Below are 21,896 nucleotides of genomic sequence, written 5' to 3'. Positions count from 1 at the left end.
GATTCTGAGGAGAAATAATTTGCTCTATTTTGACGCGATAATCTTTCATGCTCTTAAGTATTGCATTGCAGAGAGTGAATATAGTGAATAATGCAGCTTGACCCAGACTGTGAAGAGCAGTCTGATATTGCTTTAATAGCCAGCAGCCCATGATCATAATCTCTGCATTTCTTTGGTCCTCTTTGAATTACCTTTAGGTAGAGTAAAAATCAGGAGTTTACTTCTATTTTTTTTTAAGATTAAGGAAAATTTAAATCCATACTCAAGCAAACAAATTCAGGAAGTGGTTTAACAATGAAAGGAATGCTCTTATTTTGTTTGCACATCACATTTCTTTATTTACTTGCAGTCCTTGTATTTCTGAAGGCTATACCTATGCTTTCTTATTTTCTAATTCATTGTTCTAAGTGTTTAGAATATTTTTGTCATTTAAGACCTTCCCTACTCCCCAAAAAGCACAACTGTAAATACAGCATGGAAGCCCACTCTTTTCATCCTATGTATCCTTCTTTAACCCTGCATTCCTCGTTTTGTAGCAAGCAGTTGCTGGAATTTGGATAGAAGATGGCACATAAACACAGTAGGAATATTTACTTTGCTATTAACATGTGATTTGGGAAATATTTTTTAGGATGAATTCAATGTCCATTATATGCATCAAAGAGTGTTTCCAACAAAATCTGTGATGGACATCACGGGTGTTTCTCAGAAACCCTCTAGATTTTTATTGTCATTATATAGAAGCAGGAGGTGAAAACAGGACAATTGTATCAGTCCATTTTATGTTAGTCTTTGAAAATGAGATAATGGGTAAGAAGAAGGTGGCAGCAGAACTAGTTCAGATCAAAGATTTATCTTCTCTGACTCCAAAAATAGCCAAGACTTGAGGTGTAAGAAAGAATGCAAACTTTTGGAATTGATTTTCTTTTAACAAAATGTGAACAAAATGTGCTTCTCTAAGTTTCAAATGATGTTACTTTATTTTACTAATAATGGGAGGAACATCTTTTCAGATTTGAAATAGAAGCAAAAAGCTAATTTTTTAAAAAATGCCTTGTATTAATTAACAAATAACAGCAACCCTTTGTCTCCATTTGTTGCCTATTTAACATAATGCTTAACACAGGACATTGAATGGTGCAGTCTTGGCCGACCTACCAGTACAGAGTGATTCAGTAATGACATGGGCAGTTCACTTCATCAAATACAGTCCTAGCAGCAGAGGTAGCAAAAGCAAGAAGCTGGTCATTACGTGACATTAAATAACCTGTGCATTTGAATGTATATCAGCAGTTCATTTAGGAAGGATGTTCTAGGAAGTATTGATGATCATTCTTCCAGGCCTGATGCCTTATTGCTTCTCCAAGAATTGAAAAGACAGGTTTTTCCCAGTTAACTTGCCCTTTGAATGAACTTTGGTAAAATTGTTGCCAGCTATCTCACAGGGCTGTGAAGAACGGAGCACAGAATTTACATGACAAAAGTAGTGATTTGAAGTAGACTTCTTAAACACTGTCTTGCTGCCAAGAAGTTAAGAAACTTGTTGCCTAATTTTAGAGTTATTACTAAGACTATGTGCAAATATTGAGGGGAATTCTCTGATCTCTGCTGCATACTGGCTGTAAATACAGTCTTTAGCTAATTGCTTTTAGAATACTAGCAGTCTTTAAAACTCAAAAAAACATATGGTAATGAAAATTAAAAGTAATTCTTCTTTGCAAATGAGGATGGTATACTGTTTTCTTGTGGGCTTTTTATTTTGTTTAATGCAACAGTATGAATCCATTTATTCTGGGTGTTTTCCAAAGTGCTTCTTAAACTTCAGGTAATTGGAGTATTTACAGGTATGTCATGAGACTCAGATTTTACACATTTAGGTAAGAGTATGTATCATTTGGCAGGAGCGTAGCTTATAAGGTGAGATTCGAGCTTTTCTTCACAAAGAAGGTGAACAATTATTTTGTTACATCTCCAAGAAAATCAGAGTGACAATTTGATATTTCACAATGAGTCCTTTGTAGTTTTTCTTGTTTGGGGATTTTTACTGTTTTTTGTTTTCACAATTTGAAGACAAGTACTGTTTAGGCAGTGCTGAGTGTACAACTACTTGGTGACCTATGTTTTATCCAGTTAGAAATTAATAGAACCTTGGTATATATTTATTACATATATTACAAATATTAAAGCTGCATTTTTTTGGAAACTAATAAAAAAGAAAACTAAAAATTTAATGAAAGGTTGGATATTGTATGAGTCGCGTAGAGAAAATGTAAGAGTGATTGTATGAGGAATCGTGCAAGAAAATGTAAGAATGAGAAACTTCTTCCCTTTCTGTCATTTTGGTATCTGATCTTGATCTCTGTTTGAAATGTGTAAAGCCTCAAAATATTTTATTGTTGCTATTACAGGACAAGAAGGCTTATCTGGATGTTATTCACACCTATATGGAAGTCCATGGAACTGTTCATGGGACAAGCACGATTTATATTCCTGGTTATGTAAAAAACCATGGTATACTCAGTGGGCGGGATCTGCAGTTTCTACTGAGAGAAACCAAGGTAAGTTTGTCAAGGAGAAATAGCAAAAATAGGTAAAGAGAGATAGTATCTCTGCATCACGTACATGAAGTACGGTGCACTTCACCTCCTACAACTGTGCTCCTAATTTTAAAGTACTGGAAGTATAAATGATCCAATAAAAAAGAGATTTAATTTTCTTCCATATGCTAATAACACATTTGTGATTGTGCCCGTGTTTTTTGGATTGACAGCTATTACTAGAAAATTGGGACAATCTAGGGGATACATTTAACAAGGAGCTTGAAAAACGTGGCTAAATTCATGTTTCATTTTCCCAAATGTTGTATTCAGCTCAAAGAGATTATCAGCTGAGAAAATACTTTGTTTTAGACCCATAATGTGAAAGTTAAGCGTTATATGAAAGCTGTACAACGGGAATGCTTGCTCTGCCCTACCAATGACTTTAACATGAAGTTGACCCCATTCTGTAGGGAGGAAAAGAATAAAGGCAAGTCCCTCATTCTCCATTCATTTCCTTCTCTCTGCTCCAGTTGTGCGGAGACAAGAGAGAGCAGAAGAGTGTGCTTTTTGTGGTACGCTTTGCCTGTGGCTTCATAGTCGAGGGAGGTCAAGATAAGGGACAATGTATACACTTAAATAAATAAGCTTTTGTCCCTGCAATTGGAATGCTATTGGATTTTCATTGCCATTCCCATAATCCTTGTGGAACATTTTACATCACTGAGATGCTTAGTATATTACATTTAAATAGAATGTTTAGCTTTCGGTTGGTGAAATAAATGGGGTTGTGTGTTTAAGGTTAGCAAAATATATAGAACTTAATCTCCACTGTTGATGGTTTCTTGCTGTGCACTTCCACAGAAGAATCTATTAAAAAAGAAAAGCAAATGCATTTTCCAGTCTTCCCACATAACAGTAGAGAACTCCTTTTGAATGCTGGGGGAAATGATGGTAATTTGACATCTCTGCGTGACAACTGTTGGCAAATTATGACATTTTAAAGGCAACCACTGGGTGTATGTACTTCATACATACAGATACACATAATGTTGCAGATTAAAAAGTCAACATTTACATTCATGACAGATAATATTGAGATTACACAGCTTTCACCCTCGTGGAGTATGAAATCACTGTATTAAACACAATTACTAATGTGGGTGGAATTTTGACATTGTAATAACCCCAAGCACAAACAATGACTTCTTGTGGAAAAACAAATACGTTCTATTGAGTAGAATAGTAAACTAAATTAATGAGATAACCCTGCAGAATTACTGGTGTCCTTGTAATTAAAAAAAAAAAACAAAAAAACAAACAAACAAAAAAAAAACAGTTCATAATACAAGTTATGTTTGAGTAAGTCTTCATCTCTAACTCATTATCAGCTGACTTAAATGTATTATACTAAAAAATGTTATTTTTGTTATTAACTGGGATAACTCCTCCAGTTAGTGGTTATATTTGTTATGTGCTAAGATGCAACATAAAGATATAATTTAGGACAAATTCAAAATAATGTGTGTTTTACAGTTAAGCACAGGCTTTTATGATTGGAAGTAGCAAGTCTAGTTTTACTCCATACTTTGACTAGTGAGATCCAATGGAGGATACTAGCTTATGAAGGCAAGGTACTCCTGTGATCAGCAAGTTGTCTATTTCTCACAAACTGAATTTCTGTGAGAAGTGTAGATTCAATCTCTACTCTTTTCAGAGTCCTACAGGCACTTGATTTTCTATGCTGTTGTGCATTGTCGGTTTGCTTTTCTCCTAACACTGAGGAAAATCCTTTCAAAATGTTCTGCATTCTTTTTATCAGATGGCCAAGACGCACACTGATGTGGTTCAGAAAAATTAAAAGATGTAACCAGGCCAACAAACCTCTGGCCTGATAATATGCAGTTAGGAGTCTATCCAATTCTCCTAATACTTAGTTTGTTTTATTGTCAGACAAAACAGAGTGCAGTGTAGTTCTGATAATGAAAAGAAATATGTCTTACTGCACCATTAATTTTGGTTATTACCCCTGTATAATTCTTGATCCAATATATCTAGCTCAAGATAAAAACAGTGGCATCTGATACTGAAAGTGGAAGCTGAGAATTATCATCTAATCGAATTGCACTTTTTCAGTCGGACCTGTTTGATTTTTGTATTTGGGGTTTTATTTTAGTTTTTGCTAACTGATGTTTAGCATCTCATCAGTTCCATGGCTTTTCTGCTTTAGCATATGGTTGATTCTTAGTGTTAATCTACACGCTTGATCTAAGTCGTCTTGTTGCCTGTACATTCACAGTTTCTGATTCTGATCTCCTTTGAGACAACATTTTAACATAGCCTAGTATAAAGCACCATTCACCTGTCTCCATTGGCCATCTGCTACATCTGTGAATTCATCATGTTGATATCAATAGTTCCTGGCATTGAATTGCTAGCGTCAGTGCAGGGTTTTCACAGAAATCAAGCTGACTTGAAAGGGAGCATTGTGCCCTAAGAAGCTTCCTGTGAGTGTGCACACGCATCCAGTGATGTCCAAGGACACTTTTTAATCATAATCACTTTAATTGCCAGGCAACATGACCAGGCCCCATAACGAATTTAGTTAAGGTTTTTGTCACTGAACAATAGTGTGCTAAAAATCCATGAACAACAGGAGCTGTACCTCACTGGTGGCAACATGTGTGCGTGCAGAACTCACTTGAGCCATCTAGCCTGCTGCTCACTGTCTCTAAGCAACAAACTTTCCTTTTAAGCTTCCAAAAACTGTTTGATTTCTCTTTCTAAACATACACTTCAAGATCCAAAGGCAAAGATTCTTTCATCGTGTATGATTTCAACATTGTGGTAGCACATTTTTGTCGTCAGTTTGCAAATGATCTAGTTTTAGAAAGTCAGAGCTAAATAATACTTCAAGTCACCCAACTGCAGCGACCCACACCTGTCAGCTTACTTTTCAGCACTTTATTTTGCCCTTAAACAGAAAATTCCAACAGTAACAGCACAGACAAGGCTTTTGTTCATATTTGGTATTTGGTATAGGACACAGTTATTCTCAAAAGCATGCAGCTGCCATTTTCTCCTAGAGCACATCACAAAGCAATACATTTCAGCATAAGTGTGCTTCATAAGCAGGGGGTGCTACTCAACGTCCATCTTGACTAGTTCAGCTGTGTGGTGTATGACAAGCTGCAGGGATGCAGCAATTCCTGAGAAGATATGGAGCCATTCAGCACCTCAGATCAACAGAAGGAGGCAAGATGCAGCCTCCATGCCAACTCTCCTGCTCACAGCTGGGCTGGCACCAGTCTGTCCTGAGAGAACCAGCACTGAGATTTTGAGAAACACTCCTCCTTTTGAGAAAGTTTCAGATGCAACTTTGTGCTCCCTATTCTTGCAAATTTTTGAGGGAACCCAAATTCTTCTACTAAACGGTCATTTATGCTTTCGGAATGGCAATTAATGAAAGTAGTGCACCTCCCCTACAAAGGCAGGCTGAGGGAGCTGGGCTTGTTCAGCCTGGAGAAAAGAAGGCTGTGGGGTGACCTCATTGCAGCCTTTCTATACCTAAAGGGAGCCAACAAACAGGAGGGGAATCAACTCTTTGAAAGGGTTGATAACTGCAGGATTAATGGCTTTAAGTTGAGGGAGGGGAGATTTAGGTTGGATGTCAGGGGAAGTTCTTTACAGAGAGGGTGGTGAGGTGCTGGAACAGCTGCCCAGAGAGGCTGTGGATGCCCCATCCCTGGAGGTGTTCAAGGCCAGATTGGATGGGGCCCTGGGCAGCCTGGTCTGGTATTAAATGGGGAGGTTGGTGGCCCTGCATGTGGCAAGGGGTTGGAGATTCATGATCCTTGAGGTCCCTTCCAACCCTGGCCATTCTGTGATAGGCATAAATAGGAAAATGAACTTCAACCTTTTTTGATATTGCCTTTTATGAAGTAATATACTTTTCACTTCCAGACTCATCAAAATACACCTGAATAGCCATTTAAAAAGTGGATATGTTGTGAAGGTATTTCAAGCACAGAATTTTCAGAAGGCATTTTATATTAATGAGGAAAATCTATTGAGATAGTAAACTACCGATTTTGCTGTACTTCTCTTTCCATAGTTCAGAAAAGAATATACAAAATAGTCCAGTAAAGAGGCACACAAAAGCAACAATAAGCTACCAGCCCAACAGACTCAATGAGATGAAGTGCACCGATGCTAGGAGGGGAAGAGGGAAAGAGAAACACAAAACACTCCTGTTTATGGAACTGCAGCACTTAGTCTCTGAAATACGAAATATTTCTGTTCCCCCGTTTGGGATTATACGGTTAAAAAATTCAGCCCTAGTTTTATACTTAGGGCTGTGATTTAGATTATTTATTCAAGTACTCATTTTAATAACGGCCCAATATGTTGGTGTAAATTCCATGGGTAAATTGCTTAGTGTTAACTGAAAGTCACTGATTTCAAACAATGCATAATTTTAAATTTGCTTGTCATGGCAGTGGTTGCAAAGTACTTGTCATGTCAGATATCATGCCAGAGAAGTCTCCATTTAGCTACTGCACCATGACAGAAATGCTGACATTATGATCAGAGAAGTGGTGTTTTGGGTGCCGTGATGCTCACTGGCCAGCTCAAGAGCCTGAAATTCTGTAGCAGGAGTTCATTTCGCTGCAAAGGCAGAAAAGGTTTCTGAAGAGCCTACCTTATGATAAACCAAAGTACTCCTGTAAAGGTTTCAACACCTGTGTGTTTAAGTTGTGCAAGTGAGATTGCAGATCTGAATCCCCGTCTTTTATTTGTGCAGACCTGCAGGTGCACATGGGTACCAGACCTTGCAAACAAGGAAGTGGTTTAAAAAAAGGAAACGAAAGAAAAATGATGCTAATAATCATTTTACGTCTGTATTTATCTTGCTGTTATCTCCTGTAGATATACTTTTATACTGTAAACTCCTCCTGGCAATCTTCTCGTTACATATGGTATAAGCATACACCGCCTACTGTGGCATGTGCCCACTTAAAGAAATGCGTGAATAATGACGGTGTGGCTTTCAAAAACATTTTGAAGTTGAGAAAAATGCTCACATACAGAATGAAATGCTTTCAAGCACTAACTTACCAGTGATGGATAAGGGAATTCTACTTTGCATAGCAGTTTTGCTCCAGCTAGCAAGTCAAGATCAAGGCCGGCCTTCCAGGGTGTGTGCCCACAGTCACGCTGCCTATACACTCAAATGTGAAGCTTTTCGTTATGGAGCTGCAGCCACAGGGTGAAGCAGTCGGGTCTGCACAGGCCCAGCGTGTGGGAAGAGAGCCGTAGTCAGGAGTCCTGTGTGGAGACAGCAGTGTTGTTTTATGTCACAAACATGTAGAAATATATTCTGTCCTAAATCTCTGTTTTGTGGGTGAGAGCCTTCTCTTCCACACAGTCTTTATCTCATGCTAAACAAGGAACCTCAGTAAGGCCAGTTTCCAGCAGCAGGGTGTAGATTCACTTTGGGGATCTGAGCTGAGCTAATGAAGATGATGTGAGGGAGAGTGCTGAAAGAGTTGAGGGGGCTGAAAGGAGGAGCTGGGGGCTGCAGGCAAGAATGAGCCGGGCTGCAGTGTGTGGCCCTGAGCCAGCAGGCAACGCACACCAGGCCACCATTCTAGCCTTATGGGAGCTAGAGGAACATCTTCCTTTATTAAGGTATGGTGCTGATTAGAAGTAAGGCTTGAAAATTGATATGAAACAGGTGGTAGGCTATTTATTATAGATTAAGTGTTGACTGTGTGCTCTGTGCTGTCAAAACATAAAAACATGTTTCTTTCCCCATGGAGCTTCCTCCTAAGTAAACGGACCAGTCAGACACAAAACTGTTCAACAGTGCACAGCAGCAGCTTATTAAAAAAGTGAAAAATGAAACAAACCTGCATTCTCTACATAACAGGCAAACACAGGATCGTAGGAGAATTGATGCTTCAGATGGTTCTAATTGCTGGTTCTCAGCTGGTTTTTTGCCTAAGCTAAGGAGTAGTTTTACAAAAAGCCAAACATCCTGCGTGTAGATTGTATGAAATAGTTTCACATCTAATTTAGTATTTTCAAAAGATTTCCTTCCTTTAAATTAAACCTCTTTTGATGTGAAATTTAGATTTTTTTTTTCCTTTTTTTTTTTAACTGTAAGATAATATATCTTATGCCACATATAAAGCCCAAATTTATACAATCCAGCTTTGGTGGAAATAGTTGTTCAGATCTTTTTTTATCAGCTACTGGAGCATTTCCTGTAAGATTTCTCAGCAAGATGGCTGAGAAGCATTATGCAAGTGGATGACTTTTTTTAACCTGAAAATTGAAAACGGAAGAACCAACATTCAGCTCCATGCTGTGAAAATTGTACATTCTCAAACAAGGTGAGGTTAACCTTCTTTTTGGATGGCCAACCTAGAAAAATACTGTTGTCATGGGTCAGAGAGGGCCAATGCTGCAATACCTGTGCACAGCACTACTGACTACAGGTCTGTGCGTTGAGGTAAGGTTAGCTCCTAGAATGTGAGTCTGCCATTCATTTCCATTCTGCAGAAAACAAAGTAGAAAAGTATCATTGGAATTCCTTGAATGCATGGTTCTGATCACAATTCTAATACACGAATTCCAGTATTCTAACAGTTACAAAGATTCCCTTTCATTCTGAAAAAATGAGTAGCTATATAAACACATATGTATGTACATAAGGTTGCCAAGCATTGCTGAGACGTTGCTGTTATCATCAGAGCTTTTCATTCTCCCATTATACTTTCAAATAAAATCATTTAATTCAGGAATTATGCTAGGCCAAGAAAGGGATCAAGATACAAGTAAATGCTTGCAACTCTGACAAAATACTAGATTTCTTCACATTGAGGAAAAACGCTGCTTTTTCTAGAGCACCTGTCATCTCAGCTGACAATAAGAATAGCTTTGTGGTGAAGCTGACTATAGGAATAGCTTTGCGATGCAGTTTACCTCCTGCAGTGTACCTTGGGGCGTTGAATCCATTTAATCCTTTGCAAACCTCTGCTGGCTAGTGTCTTCAGTTGATGTTTGCTGCCACCTACCGTTTTAATTAGACTCAACCGGCTTGCCAGGATAGCGTTCATGTTCAGCAAGTTAGCTGGTGTGTGAGAGAGAGAAAACAGTACTGTGGCTGTTCAGTGTGGTTGCTGCATTAAAACTTGTACGTGCTAGGCAGCTCAGGAGTTTCATTTGAATTTCGATCAAATCACCAAATGATTTCACCCCCCCCCCCCAAAAAAAAAAAAAAAAAAAAAAAAATTGAAAGGGTCTGTTGTTCCCTCAGCTACATGAAAAGCCATCTTAGTTCATTACAGAAGATTATTGTCAAATGTGTTTGACAGGACATTCCATTACTGCTTGAGTATGAGGGAGTGAGCTGCTGAATCACATTTTCTTCTTAGTGTTTTTTGCAGGCTTGTATGTTTTGAGTGCGTGATTGTTTATTTTGTGTTAGGCCTTAGTTTTCAATTTCTGTAAAGAACAAACATTAAGACAGACCTTCTTTTCTGCTTTTCAGTTGTTTGTTGGTCTTGGATTTCCCTATGAAGGGCCTGCTCCTTTAGAGGCTATTGCTAATGGATGTGCTTTTCTGAATTTAAGATTTAATCCACCAAAAAGTAGCAAAAACACAGAATTTTTCAAAGGCAAGCCAACACTCCGAGAGGTAAGCTTTGTTAATGTTGATTGGTTCTTTATTGAAAATGAGTGTGGATTTCTTTTTAGTAACACAATATAGGAGAAGTTGCATAAATGCTCACAATTTACTGCAAGACATGTACAACTGTCATTTTCGTTAGCCATCAGTGGGATTAGCAATCCTTATTCACATACTGTTAAGCTTTACCTCTGTGTCTGTGTGTATGTTCTGCTAATTCTTATTCACAGACCATAAATTAAACTGTATTTGTACAGCTGATGTTCTGACCTGGAACAGGTCGTATATGATGTGTTGCTGGAAAGCATTTTTATTTTGTGGAAGAAACATATTATTGTGTTCTTCACAGGAACTAAATAAATGTCTTAATGCTTAGAACAGCTTTTGTAGGATTGTTGTATATGTTTTTGTATTTATTTTTTTTCTCAGGAAAAAAATCTATTCAAGCACTGTTGAGCACTGCCATTAATGGTAACAACACACTCTATTTGCAGTTGAACACAGAATGAATTTGGAGAACTGACTATTTGAGATAAAAGGAAAACTAAACCTCAAGCTTACAAAACAGCCAGGGTGTCTAGCCTCTGTTAAGAGAAGAACAAGGCTAAGCAAGCCAGCCAGCTATGGCACAAGCCTACAACACCTGCAAGCATTTAGTAGTCACGTAGCCTTTTCTGATATCAAGTCTTTTGCTTGTGACCATAACTTCATCATAGATGTGTATAGGCATTTCCTTTACATATTATCTGAAGGAATGCTTAGGTAATGAGAAGCTTGCACAGCAGTATCTCCTAACTGATGCTGTGTTTTGGCTTTATAAACTGTGTACTGAGCAGTGCCAGCAAGCTGAGGGGCAAAGGACAGTTTCCTATTTACAGCCATGAACAGAAGTTGATTATAAGTTTGCGTGCCAGGGCTGTAGGTACCTTTCAGCTCTTCATACCTCAGCCCTTCCCACAGTTTGCATTGCTACCACCAAAGGAGATAGCAGTAATGAAAAGAAGTCTATTCGAACCTTCTCCTTGGACTTGGCACCTCTCAGAGCTTTCCTTCTAAGTTCCTTACCTGTCTCTCTAAAAGTTGTTCTGTGCCCAAATACTAAAACTAATCAGGCTGCTTGTGACCCACCTAACTCTAGTAGGAGTTTTAGTGCATGGAATGCTCTGCTAAATCCTGCTGACATCTGTCAGCTGTAACAGGAATACTGTGCACTTGACCTGCACAGAAGAATAATCCCTACTGACAGCTCCAGTACAAAACAATACCGTGAGCGTTCTTCACCAGTGTTACTCCATTCGTGTGCTCAGTTGATCTATCATAAAAGCAACCTTTGTTGTAACTAGTTTCCACAACTGCATTTAGATCCACTTATCTTGGTGCTGATTTCTTGAGTTTAAAAAAGTTCTGCCATCCGTCTACCAGTTTTTTCAAGTATTAACAACAAACATTTGTGTCATTCTGAAAATTAATTGATTATCCACTGACCAATTTGAAAATTAACTCTATATTTTCTACAGTAAAGTAACCATTGCAAATTGCTATTTCTCATGTTCTAAGTTCATGTTTGTTTGCAGCGGATCTGGGGTGGGCAGTTACCTGCTTCCACTCTACCAGGTAAGAGAAACAGGAAGGAAAAAAGAAACAACAGAGAAATTCACCTTCCAACAGCTTCTTTGGTACCAGTATTAGTACTGGCAGCTCCTCTCCATTTCTCTTCCTTGCAAAAAAAAGAAAAAGAGAGCACTGTATGCTAAGTAAGTCTAGTTGAAATGCGTTTGATGGGTGTGGTTTCTTTCCCCACAGAAATAATCTTCTGCTTTTAGGGAGCAAAAGGACTTCAAATTAGAAATTAATTTTGAATCTACTTAGAAGTATTCTAATAAGTCGTAATTATAGCCAGATGAATATCTAAAATATCAAGCCTCAGCTAATTAAAGCATTTCAGTATTAGAAATAGTTCTAATTTTTTGTGAGTACAGGTGTAGAATGCCTGCTGCAATAGGAACACGTTGGTTATTCTCAATACTCAAACAGTTACTAGCCTAGGAAGTACAGTTGTTCATCTTCCAAATCTGGCCTGGCTGTAACATTGTTCTCTGCCTACTGAGATGATAGAAGAAGAGTGGTCTAGTGCCTGACTCCTAAGGCTTTGTGGAATTTGAAGGACTGCCGATGCTCGTGTTTTTAAAGGCACAGTGGAAGATTTTTTTGTTGGAACTAAAAGTAATAGAAATGCAGCTTCTGCAGTGTAAAGTTCAAACAGAAGTGTCCTAGGAACTCAGGCAGTTGAGTAGCTCCTTGTGTTTCGGTGAGAAAGAAAGCAAGGACGGTGAAAGCTGTCACAAAATTCACTTGCAGTGCCATCCTGCTAGCTGAGGAATCTAGCAAGCCATCTCTGGGATCACTTTTCTTGGATATCTACTGGAATATTTATTGAAATTGCTTTCTGACCAAGGGTTGAGCAAAATAGTAGTTAACACTCTCGATGTCAAATGATGCTTGTAGTAAAAGTAGCAACAGAAATAGCAGTCATAATTCATCCTGAGTTATAGAAATGATCTTTTATACACTTCTGCTCATAGAAGCTTGGAACTGTTTGAAATTTGGAGAGACAGGGCAAGGGTGCCAGCTCTGGCAGCCAGTCACACGGGTCCAACCTGGGCTGGCAGCAGTGGCAAACTGTGACAGCTGGCACTGCTCTGCGAAGGAGATGTGCCCAGCACAGAGGGCAGACTGGGTTGCACGAACAGGAATTAATGTAAGCAGCAATTATTCTGCAATGTTAGATGTTGTGAGAAGCAAAGCCACAAGTGGAAGTGTACAAATGTTGCTGATGAGCTGCATTGTTATCAGATCTTCACTTTTCCTACTCAATTCACTCTCTGAATTTAAACATGGAGAATCTGAAAGAGAGCTCAGAAGGAATGAAATTGATTGTTCAGTTGTAGCTGAGTTCTTGCATTCTACTAGTGTGTTTTATTCACCAAACCTGGTGAAGAGAGTGAGGGGAAAGCAATCCTAACGCTGTCATTTTTACGATGCCATTTCTTCCTTGCAGCTAACATCTCAGCATCCCTATGCTGAAGTTTACATTGGGAAGCCCCACGTTTGGACTGTAGACATCCATGATCTTTCTGAAGTGGAAAAGGCTGTGAAATCAATTTTGAATCAAAAGGTGAGAAACGTATTCTCAATTTGATATCAACACTTGAGAGTATATCATGGAACGTCAGTAGACTGCCTCATAATGTTAGTTTAATTACTTCATAGGTTATTGGGGGAAAATGCTGTCATTCTATCCCTGTTGTATTTGATAATCATGATTTAGGATGGGTAAGTCAGGATCTTACCTGAATGAAACAAATGTGAGATGAAACTCACATTTCTATACAAATTCATTGTAAATCATAAAGCAGTATATATGTTGTGCGTTCACTGAGGCTTCCTTGCTGTTCATAGAGCATTGCGGGCTGTCCAGTACCAGCTTAACTCTTTTCGCTGATGCAATAGTCTTAGCATAACTAACCCTGAAATGCCTGGACACTTATGGAGTGGCATTCTAGGAGGGCACTTTATGAAGAAAATAAAGGGGAAAAAAACTGAAGATGTTTTTGAAAGTATCACATCCTTTTTTGTCTCAATGCTTTGTTTTTCACTTCAATTCCAGGACTGAAAGTAGCATCCAGCAGGGTCTCAGGCTAGTTTTGTATCTCTTACTTTGCAATAAGCCTTGAAATTTTAGTATTTGGCATATCCTTAAAGGTGATCATTGAGCAACTTTTATAGCCTTTGCAAAGGAGAAGAAATCAGCTTAAACTATTGATGACTTTGTCAAATTGTGATTTGTTAATATTTGCTTCTCTTATATGGTCTTTGGAATACAAACAGCTACCACAGTGCACTGCAATGCTCATTTGAACAAAAACACACCTAACCCAATGCACTGTGTTTCAACAGATTGACCCTTATTTGCCCTATGAATTTACCTGCGAGGGAATGCTTCAGAGGATGAATGCATTTATTGAAAGACAGGTATGAGCTTTTATTGTGGGTGAATCTTTTGGTTTGCATTGGGAAGGGGGGACCCTCGCAATTCTACAGCCTCCTAATGTTGTTGCTGTTGAGGTGGAAACAGTGTGCAGCCCTTGGTAGACAATTGCTTGCTCAGATGAGGTTCCCATGGGATTCACCTGGATGCAGGCATGGATACCTGTGCACTGGCTTGTGAAGCTCCCATGTGATACTGTACCAGTGGGATTTTTGTGCATGCAGAGGCTGTCGAGCAGTGAAGGCAAAGTGCTGACTACCAGAATATTCACTCTGCTTTTCTGGTTCATCTGTGAATGCCTGATTTAAAATATGTCTTTGCAAAAGTGGATATACTTGTTTGTGTTTCATGAGCTAAAGGAGGGTTTTTTTTTAACTATTATGTGTATGTGTCTATAGACAGATATCTATGTGAAGAACCTTCTTCTGCTGACTTATTGAAGTAGAAAAGCAAAGTAATTTTTCAGCATCAATGTGACTTCTTTTACAGCTGGCATTCTCAGTGTGTACACATACAAAAAAAGCCTTTGAACCACAAAGAATAAATGCAGAGATGCTTTTGCAGTAGAACTACACTTAGGCTAAAACCTCTTGGAAGTTTTTTCAAATATTCAGTTGGTTTGGGAACCTGTAACTTAAAGGACTTTTGCATTACTGCATGCTGAGATTAGCAAAACGTATTGAGTTGGAATAATAAACTGGACAGAATTGCATTAGATCCTGATTTCTAGAAACTGAATGTGTGCTTGGACTTCTGCCCAATGCCAGATCTGCTGCAAAGGCCAACATCTTGCCTTTTGTTCTGCCTGCTGCAGAAGAGTGATAAGAGTAACGTATATCTCTGTTAAGCCAATTAACTTCTGGAATTTCTTTCAGAAACACTGGGTGGGCTCCTGTATCTGTATTTCTGAAATATGACAGTATTACAGGTAGTAATAAAGAAGAACATGGCTTCAGATCAAAAGTTTAGTTAAAATAACACAGCTCTGTCCAACTTCCTGCCAACAAACACAATATGCTTTTTGTTGCTATACTGACACTGTAGCGTGGTAAAAGTCTCTCTGCTTCTTTTGATTCTTCTAAGTTAGCTGTAAATGAGATGTTTTGTCAATAAGGGAGGTATGGAGCTCAGTATGTGGGAAGAAAGAGTCAATTTAGAGATTGCCCCAAAGATGCTAAGCTGTTTCTTTGCCCTCTACACCTCCCCCAGGGTTAAGACCTTGCCTTTATCACACCTCCTCAGAACTAAATACAGCATTATTGTGTTGTTCGTTGCTTGACTAATTGTGAAAAGCTGTTATTTCTTCACAGCTTTCAGGATGCTCCGTACTGTTATTACCTGCATTTACGTAGCACTATGCCTGACATGTCAGGTGAAGCAAAAATAGAGGTGAAGACCATGTTTTAAAGAGCTTGTGGTTGGACACAGGTAGAACAGAGAAAGCAGAAACTCTGAACAGGAATGGATATATCATAGAATAGGCACTAGATCTGGTTGCCTGGGGCCTCATTCAGCCTGGCCTTGAACACAAGGAGCTGGTCTTTTTCACAGGTCGCAAGGTGTGTTAAGCATAAGTGCGTGTGGTCTACGTGGTGATTTGCGAATGTGAAAAAGGCAGATATACAAACACGTAGGTCACCCTATGGGACAGCGAAACTGTAGGATTTCAAAGAATTGTCTGTAATTCCCCACCTGGGTCAGGGTCAGGACAGTATTCTCACAGCAGGCATAATGGATTCCCTGCTTCTTCAGATCCAGCAGCTGAACTGAAGGTCTTTATGGTCTGGAGTGAGAGCTGCTGAGAGCTGTCGTTGTCACTTTGCAATGCGCCGTTAGCCAGATTGATCCAGCTTTCACTCCAGGCTCTTCCTTCTTCCTGGCCTAACCAGCAGCTCAGCAGGTCCCTTGGTTCTATTGGCCCCAAGGCTCCACAGATGGTTGTGTCAGCTTTGCTAGGGCGGCAGAGGATGCAAACCCAAGGGTAGGACTGCTCAGATCAGCATTGCTGTCAGCATGGGAACTGCAGCAGCTCCCAAAGCAGCTGCAGGATTCCCTGCTGCAAACTCGGAGCAATTGGATGAGCCAAGCAGGGCTGACTGAGCAGGCACGCTGACCTGGAGAAGTGTGGTCCAGCTGAGGAGTACTTGGGAACCCAGGAGAAAATACTTGTGGTTGCTCTCTACTGAATGAGCAAACTGACCTGACCCAGCTGAGCACCAAAGCTGGCAAAAAGAACAGGATGAGGGCATTCAGCTGGAGGGAAGAGCAGGGACAGCAGCAGCTTGTTGTATGGGCTAAGTCCACCTCACCTTGAAATGATGATCATAGGTAGAATGTGTATAACCACAGGCTGTGCTGAACTTTAACCTTTGGTTTTAAATAGCATCATTTATTTATTTTAATGTTATGTGTGTGGGATTGTGTGACAAGATAGACTGGGCCAAAGTTACCAAACTTAGGTTGCCCAGTTGATAGGTAAACCAGCCACTGACAGCACAGCTCTGTGCTGGTATCTGTGAGGGCAGCAGCGCTGAGGAAGCCTTCCCACCAGGTTGTGGAGCAGAAATGGAGGCTGGTGTTGGCCTAGATTTAGAGAAATATTTCCACTAAGACATATTACAAGCTGAAGTTTCCAGCAAATGGCGAAGGCTCACAAGACATTTCCTTGTCTTTGAATAACGTTGCCTTCTGCCCTCACAAACTATGAATCCAATATTTACAATAGATAAATTCCCTCCTGCATCAAGTGTTTACTTAGAAAAGTTCAGAATAAGCAGACCACACGAGTCCAAATAACAAAGCAACCTTTATGAAACAGTCTCATTAAAAAATACCTTAAACCATCTATTGTTAACCTGCTTTATGTAAAATTATTCTGCCAAAAATACCCATTAAAATTAATTTTTTTCAAATATGAAAGTTTATTCTTTTTATGTTATAGAATGCACTAAACCAAAAAAATTAATGCAACCTATTAATGACAAATATGAGTAAAAAAAAAAAAAATTAAATCCCAATGGGAGTTCATGAAAAATCACTTTTGCTCTCTGAATTTTCGTTTCTTCTCAATTTGTGCCTGAAGCACTTTTGTTTCTCTGGCACACTTAGATGACTTTCTGTACATGTGCCTCTTGCTACTTTGGTTCATCAAAATGATATCAAATAAAGCAGCTGTACAAACTGGCAGTTCGTTTACAGTGATTATATGAAATTGCTTATCAGAAGAAGTGTCATAAAACACAGATAAGGTCTAACTGTGATCTTCTGCTATGTGCTATCAGATGTTTGAGAAATTAGTTAGGATATTAAATTTATGGTTAAAGCTGCGGGTACAAAAGCTTCCTGCTTCAGCAGAGGAAATCTAAACAGAGGAGAAAAAAAAAAAGAATTGGTTGTCATTTGGAGGTTTCATTTCATTAAATTTTGAAGTAGTTCTGTCTTTCTAAGCCCTAGGTCACAGTCTGGGACCTGTTAGTACAAATATTTGCTTTGTCGGGAGAAGGCAAACCATGATGGTGATGGAGTGGGCCCAAACTTTCTGATGCCCATCTGACGAGAGTTACCAAATACTGAAGTAATGGCCAACTATAATGGAATGTTATTTACTTTTTTCATTTATAATGCCAAGACTGTAAAAACTATTGCTTTCTTTTTTGCAAGCAGGTGTATTTGGATACCATTTCTTCTTTCCCTCTCTTGCTGCACATGACGCTTGACTGCATGTATTAGGGCCAGTTTCTTTCATTGTCGCAGAGCACTTTGACTATCAGCTCAATCAAGGAGAACAAACAGACTCTCTGAACCCTGGTTGCCTTATAGAAATCATCAGTCTTTTGAGTTCACTTCCTTAGCGTTGCTGTGACTTCCCCTGATCCTGCCCAGATGGCTCACTACCTGCCACAGAGACATGTCTCACTCGCAGGGTAGCTGACCCTGGACCTTCCTCCTAGACTTTGTGCTGCTACCAAAATAGTTCTGCTAGCAGGAGCTGGTGGAACAGGAGTCACAGAGCCAATATGGGTTGGGTATGTGGAAGTAAAGAGAGATTCAGATACTTGTGATTAGTTAAAGGTGGGAAAGAAACTGCTTTGGGAATAATGATACCACCCCATTTCAACTAGCAAAGGTGGCAATTCGCCCACACAAAAAATTCTTTTTATCCTCTGTCATAGTGATTTTAGTGCAACCACACTGAGCTCTAAATGAGTGTTTGTAATAATAATCACTTACTTTATTAATGGAGAAAAGTGCTAATGAGACACTGGATTCATCACAATGAAATGTTGTCTGTCACTGCAGGATTTCTGTCATGGGCAAGTGATGTGGCCCCCACTAAGTGCCCTTCAAGTGAAAATTGCTGAACCTGGAAAATCCTGTAAACAAGTTTGTCAGGAAAGCCAGCTCATTTGCGAGCCTTCCTTCTTCCAGCATCTTAACAAGGACAAAGCTCTGCTTAAGTAAGTACCCAAAAGCACAAACATATTATTTGTCTCTTTCTATAGCTCTGGTTTTTGCCACGTAAGGTGCTTAGTGCACGGATTCTGTGAGCAGAGGAGTTGTCAAGAGGCACTGTGTGTTTTGGCAGCAGCAACCCATGAGGCCAGCAGTCCATCCTTCACAGCAGCGGATGGTTGGAGTTACTGCTGTGCCCACAGCACTGCTCCATGCAGCATGTGTTTTTGCAATGAGGAATACAGCACAGAGGCAATCACCAAGCCAAAAACTCACAGCTTTTCCTTCTTCCCTCCACCTCCTACATGCACACTCTGCACGCTGTGCTGCCCTTTGGTATGGAGTTGCTTGCAACAAGCAGAGATGCTTACTCTGCAGTATCACGGATGCCAGGACTATGATTGTGTTTGAGTGAGCTTGTAAAACTTGGGCATGTTGCAGCCTTGGCTGATCAGGTGCACTGTTCTGTATTACTTTTTCCATATATTCCTGAGAGCAAGTGAATGGCGTGGTGCCTTACACTAATCCCAGCCATGGTTGGCAGTGCGGTGGAGGGAATGATTCAAAAATTAAATCTTTTGTTGCAGCAAATAAAAAACTCTCTGCACACTGTGTGATTTCCACCAGTTACTTGCATGATTTTAAACGTAGTGCCTCATTCTGCTTTTCTTTCATTTATTGAGCTCCCTCTTTGGTTACGATTAACATCCATACTGAGAAACATATATTCATTAACGATTCCAAGTGCCATCTCTGCAAGCCTTTGTCAGTAGCATCCTGGATATAAAGATTTCTGATCCCTGCTGCATTTAGAGGTATTAGTACCACTTTACAGCGCTTACCAGCTATGCATTAAGGAAATTATTGCTGCTTTCAGGTGCCATTTCTTTGGGAACATGCCTGTGTTCCTTTCAGAATGAAAGCAAAGCATTCAAATGCTGGGCTGCAAAATGGCTGCTAGCAAGTGTGCCTTACAGGTTTTCCATCTTCACCTTTTTCTATATTCTTTGTAGACAGATTTTATTTTTATATTTTATTTGAAAAGTTGTAATTTCCAGTGGAGTACAGAAGCAGCTCACGTATGAAAAGTTTCTGTCAAGCTCTTGTTCTTTTCTAGCTATCTAGACAAAATTGTGTTTCTGTGGACAAAAAGTCTGTTAAATTCTACTTCTAAAGCCACCACTGTTTCCAGAATAATTGGAAAAAAGACTCTGCTGGAATTGCTACCTTCATACTTTTAAGCTTTGTGGTCAGAAAATGGCAACTTGAGTTTTCCTTTCTTCTGCAGCACAGCACCAGCACCTCAGCCTCACATTGGGCTGCCCGGGATGCCTGGCGTGGTTTGGTTTGCCTGGCAGTGATTTGTGCTCAAATCAATGAAACTTTCTCCTGCTTTCAGATTCTTTGGTTTTGTCTTACTAGAAATCCATTGTATACTAAAACATCAGATCTGAGGAATAATGTTTTTCCCTTTTTAACTTTTCTCATTAATCTTTAAGACATGAAGTAATGCTAAAAAGACTCTGCTGCCCTCTGCAGAGAGAATCTGTGCAAGCAAAAAGAAATTAGTGTCTGAAAACCTGCATCTCTGATCTTAACTTAGTTTGTAGTGCAGTATTATATCCGTGGTGAGCAAGGATGAAAACTGTGTACTCAACTCCTGCAAACTCCACTCCACTTTTGATGGCTTGCTTTCCTTTTTAGGCATAACATCGAATGTCTCACCGTTGAGTCTGCAAATGATATTGTGGTCCCCTCTTTTGATGGAAGAAGGAAGCACTGTGTTTTCCAAGGTGACCTCTTACTGTTCAGCTGTGCTGGATCCCACCCGACCCACAGAAGAATCTGCCCATGCAGGGACTACATTAAGGGACAGGTTGCGCTTTGTAAAGACTGCCTATAGCAGCAGCAGGGCTTCTTTTGAGTATAGGACAAAATGTAAGTAGTTTTGAGAGGAGCTACTTATTCATTCCTGCACTTTTGTCCAGGTTTTTTTGCTGCAGGCAGAGCTATTATTGCTGGGCAGAATTATCTACTGAGAGGAGGGATTGATAGCAAACAGCTAACTGATCTTTTTTCCTATAAGAACATTTGCAGTGCAACTCTTCAAATTGCTTCATCTGTTTGCGAAGAGAAATGAGTTTTGTGTTCTCCAGTGGTTTGAAGATGACTGCACAGAATAGTTTGTAGAAAACTCCCAGGCCCATCAAACTTCTTTTTTGTTGTTTGGGTGAAGTGTTTTCTATTTTTCGATGAGTTTGAACATCCCTGATCATGGTTAGCAAAAAGATCTCAGCGTCATTCCAATAGAAAATTGAAAAAAGTGTGCTGGGGGGTGGAGGGGTGGAGGACTACAATTTATTATAGATGCACTGTTTTGGGTACTGCTTTGTCTTGAATGGCTACAAAGTGGTTTACTTCACAAGAATTTGGAATCACAAGATAGCTCTATATTCTGCAATTGGGTTATCTGGGCCCAGTCCTTTTTGTTTAAGTTTTGTATACAAAGTATTGTCTGCATCACAGCTGCTGCACCAGAGCAGTCTGAACAGAAAGTACTATGAGTGAGCAAGCAGGCAGTGTGTGACCCGACAGCCAACTTGGGTTGGGGCATTCTTCAGTGTGGAAAAGCCTCAAAGACACACTGCCTTTTTAGGGATGGACTTGTCAGTTTACTGGTCCCATTTAGAAAGTAATCCTTGGAATTTGCCCATGCTTCTGTTGTAGTCTGTCTACTAGAAATACTGTGTGAAGCAAAAAGTATTCAGCATCTTTGGAGCAATATTATTGTTAGAGCCTCAGTTTGCTGCGCCTTCCAGTAGTTAAAGTGTTGCTGAATGACATAGAAAGGTTAAACTAAGCTAACTATAATTATTGTATGGTAGAAATGTAAAATGTCTTCATAACTAGCTAGATTTTTAAAGAGAATTTTTTTCTGAAGAACAAGAGGAGACAACTGCTAAGAAAAGTATTGACTGATCTTGTGGGTGCTTTGGTTGTTTTTCTCTTGGGGAGGGAAGGAGGGTTTTGGTGTTTTTTTAGGTTTTCTTTTCTGTTTTTTTTAACAGGCACACCAGTCATAAATTGAGAAAATTGAAGAGCTTGAATTCAAACTTCCTTTGAAGCAGCACATTAAATTTTTGACACCACTTTCTTTTTGTAG

The 21,896-nt window shown here is 39.5% G+C and overlaps 1 protein-coding gene across 1 annotated transcript in view; it reads left to right on the top strand.

The window, feature by feature from the left end:
• Nucleotides 1-20,636, top strand: part of MGAT5 (alpha-1,6-mannosylglycoprotein 6-beta-N-acetylglucosaminyltransferase) — a gene marked incomplete at both ends in the record, with an annotated part of 65,501 nt that extends 44,865 nt beyond the window's left edge. Inside the window, 6 exons of the mRNA XM_079538749.1 lie at nt 2,409-2,558; nt 10,096-10,242; nt 13,292-13,408; nt 14,191-14,265; nt 18,581-18,738; nt 20,438-20,636. Coding sequence (XP_079394875.1) covers nt 2,409-2,558; nt 10,096-10,242; nt 13,292-13,408; nt 14,191-14,265; nt 18,581-18,738; nt 20,438-20,636 — 846 coding nt within the window. The remainder of the gene's footprint in view (nt 1-2,408; nt 2,559-10,095; nt 10,243-13,291; nt 13,409-14,190; nt 14,266-18,580; nt 18,739-20,437) is intronic.
• Between the last annotated feature and the right edge of the window lie 1,260 nt (nt 20,637-21,896).

This window comes from Tetrao urogallus, assembly GCF_951394365.1.
Source record: "Tetrao urogallus genome assembly, chromosome: 8".
NCBI lineage: Eukaryota > Metazoa > Chordata > Aves > Galliformes > Phasianidae > Tetrao > Tetrao urogallus.
The sequence above is the reverse complement of the archived record's forward strand: the minus strand, read 5'-3'. Positions and strand labels throughout refer to the sequence as shown.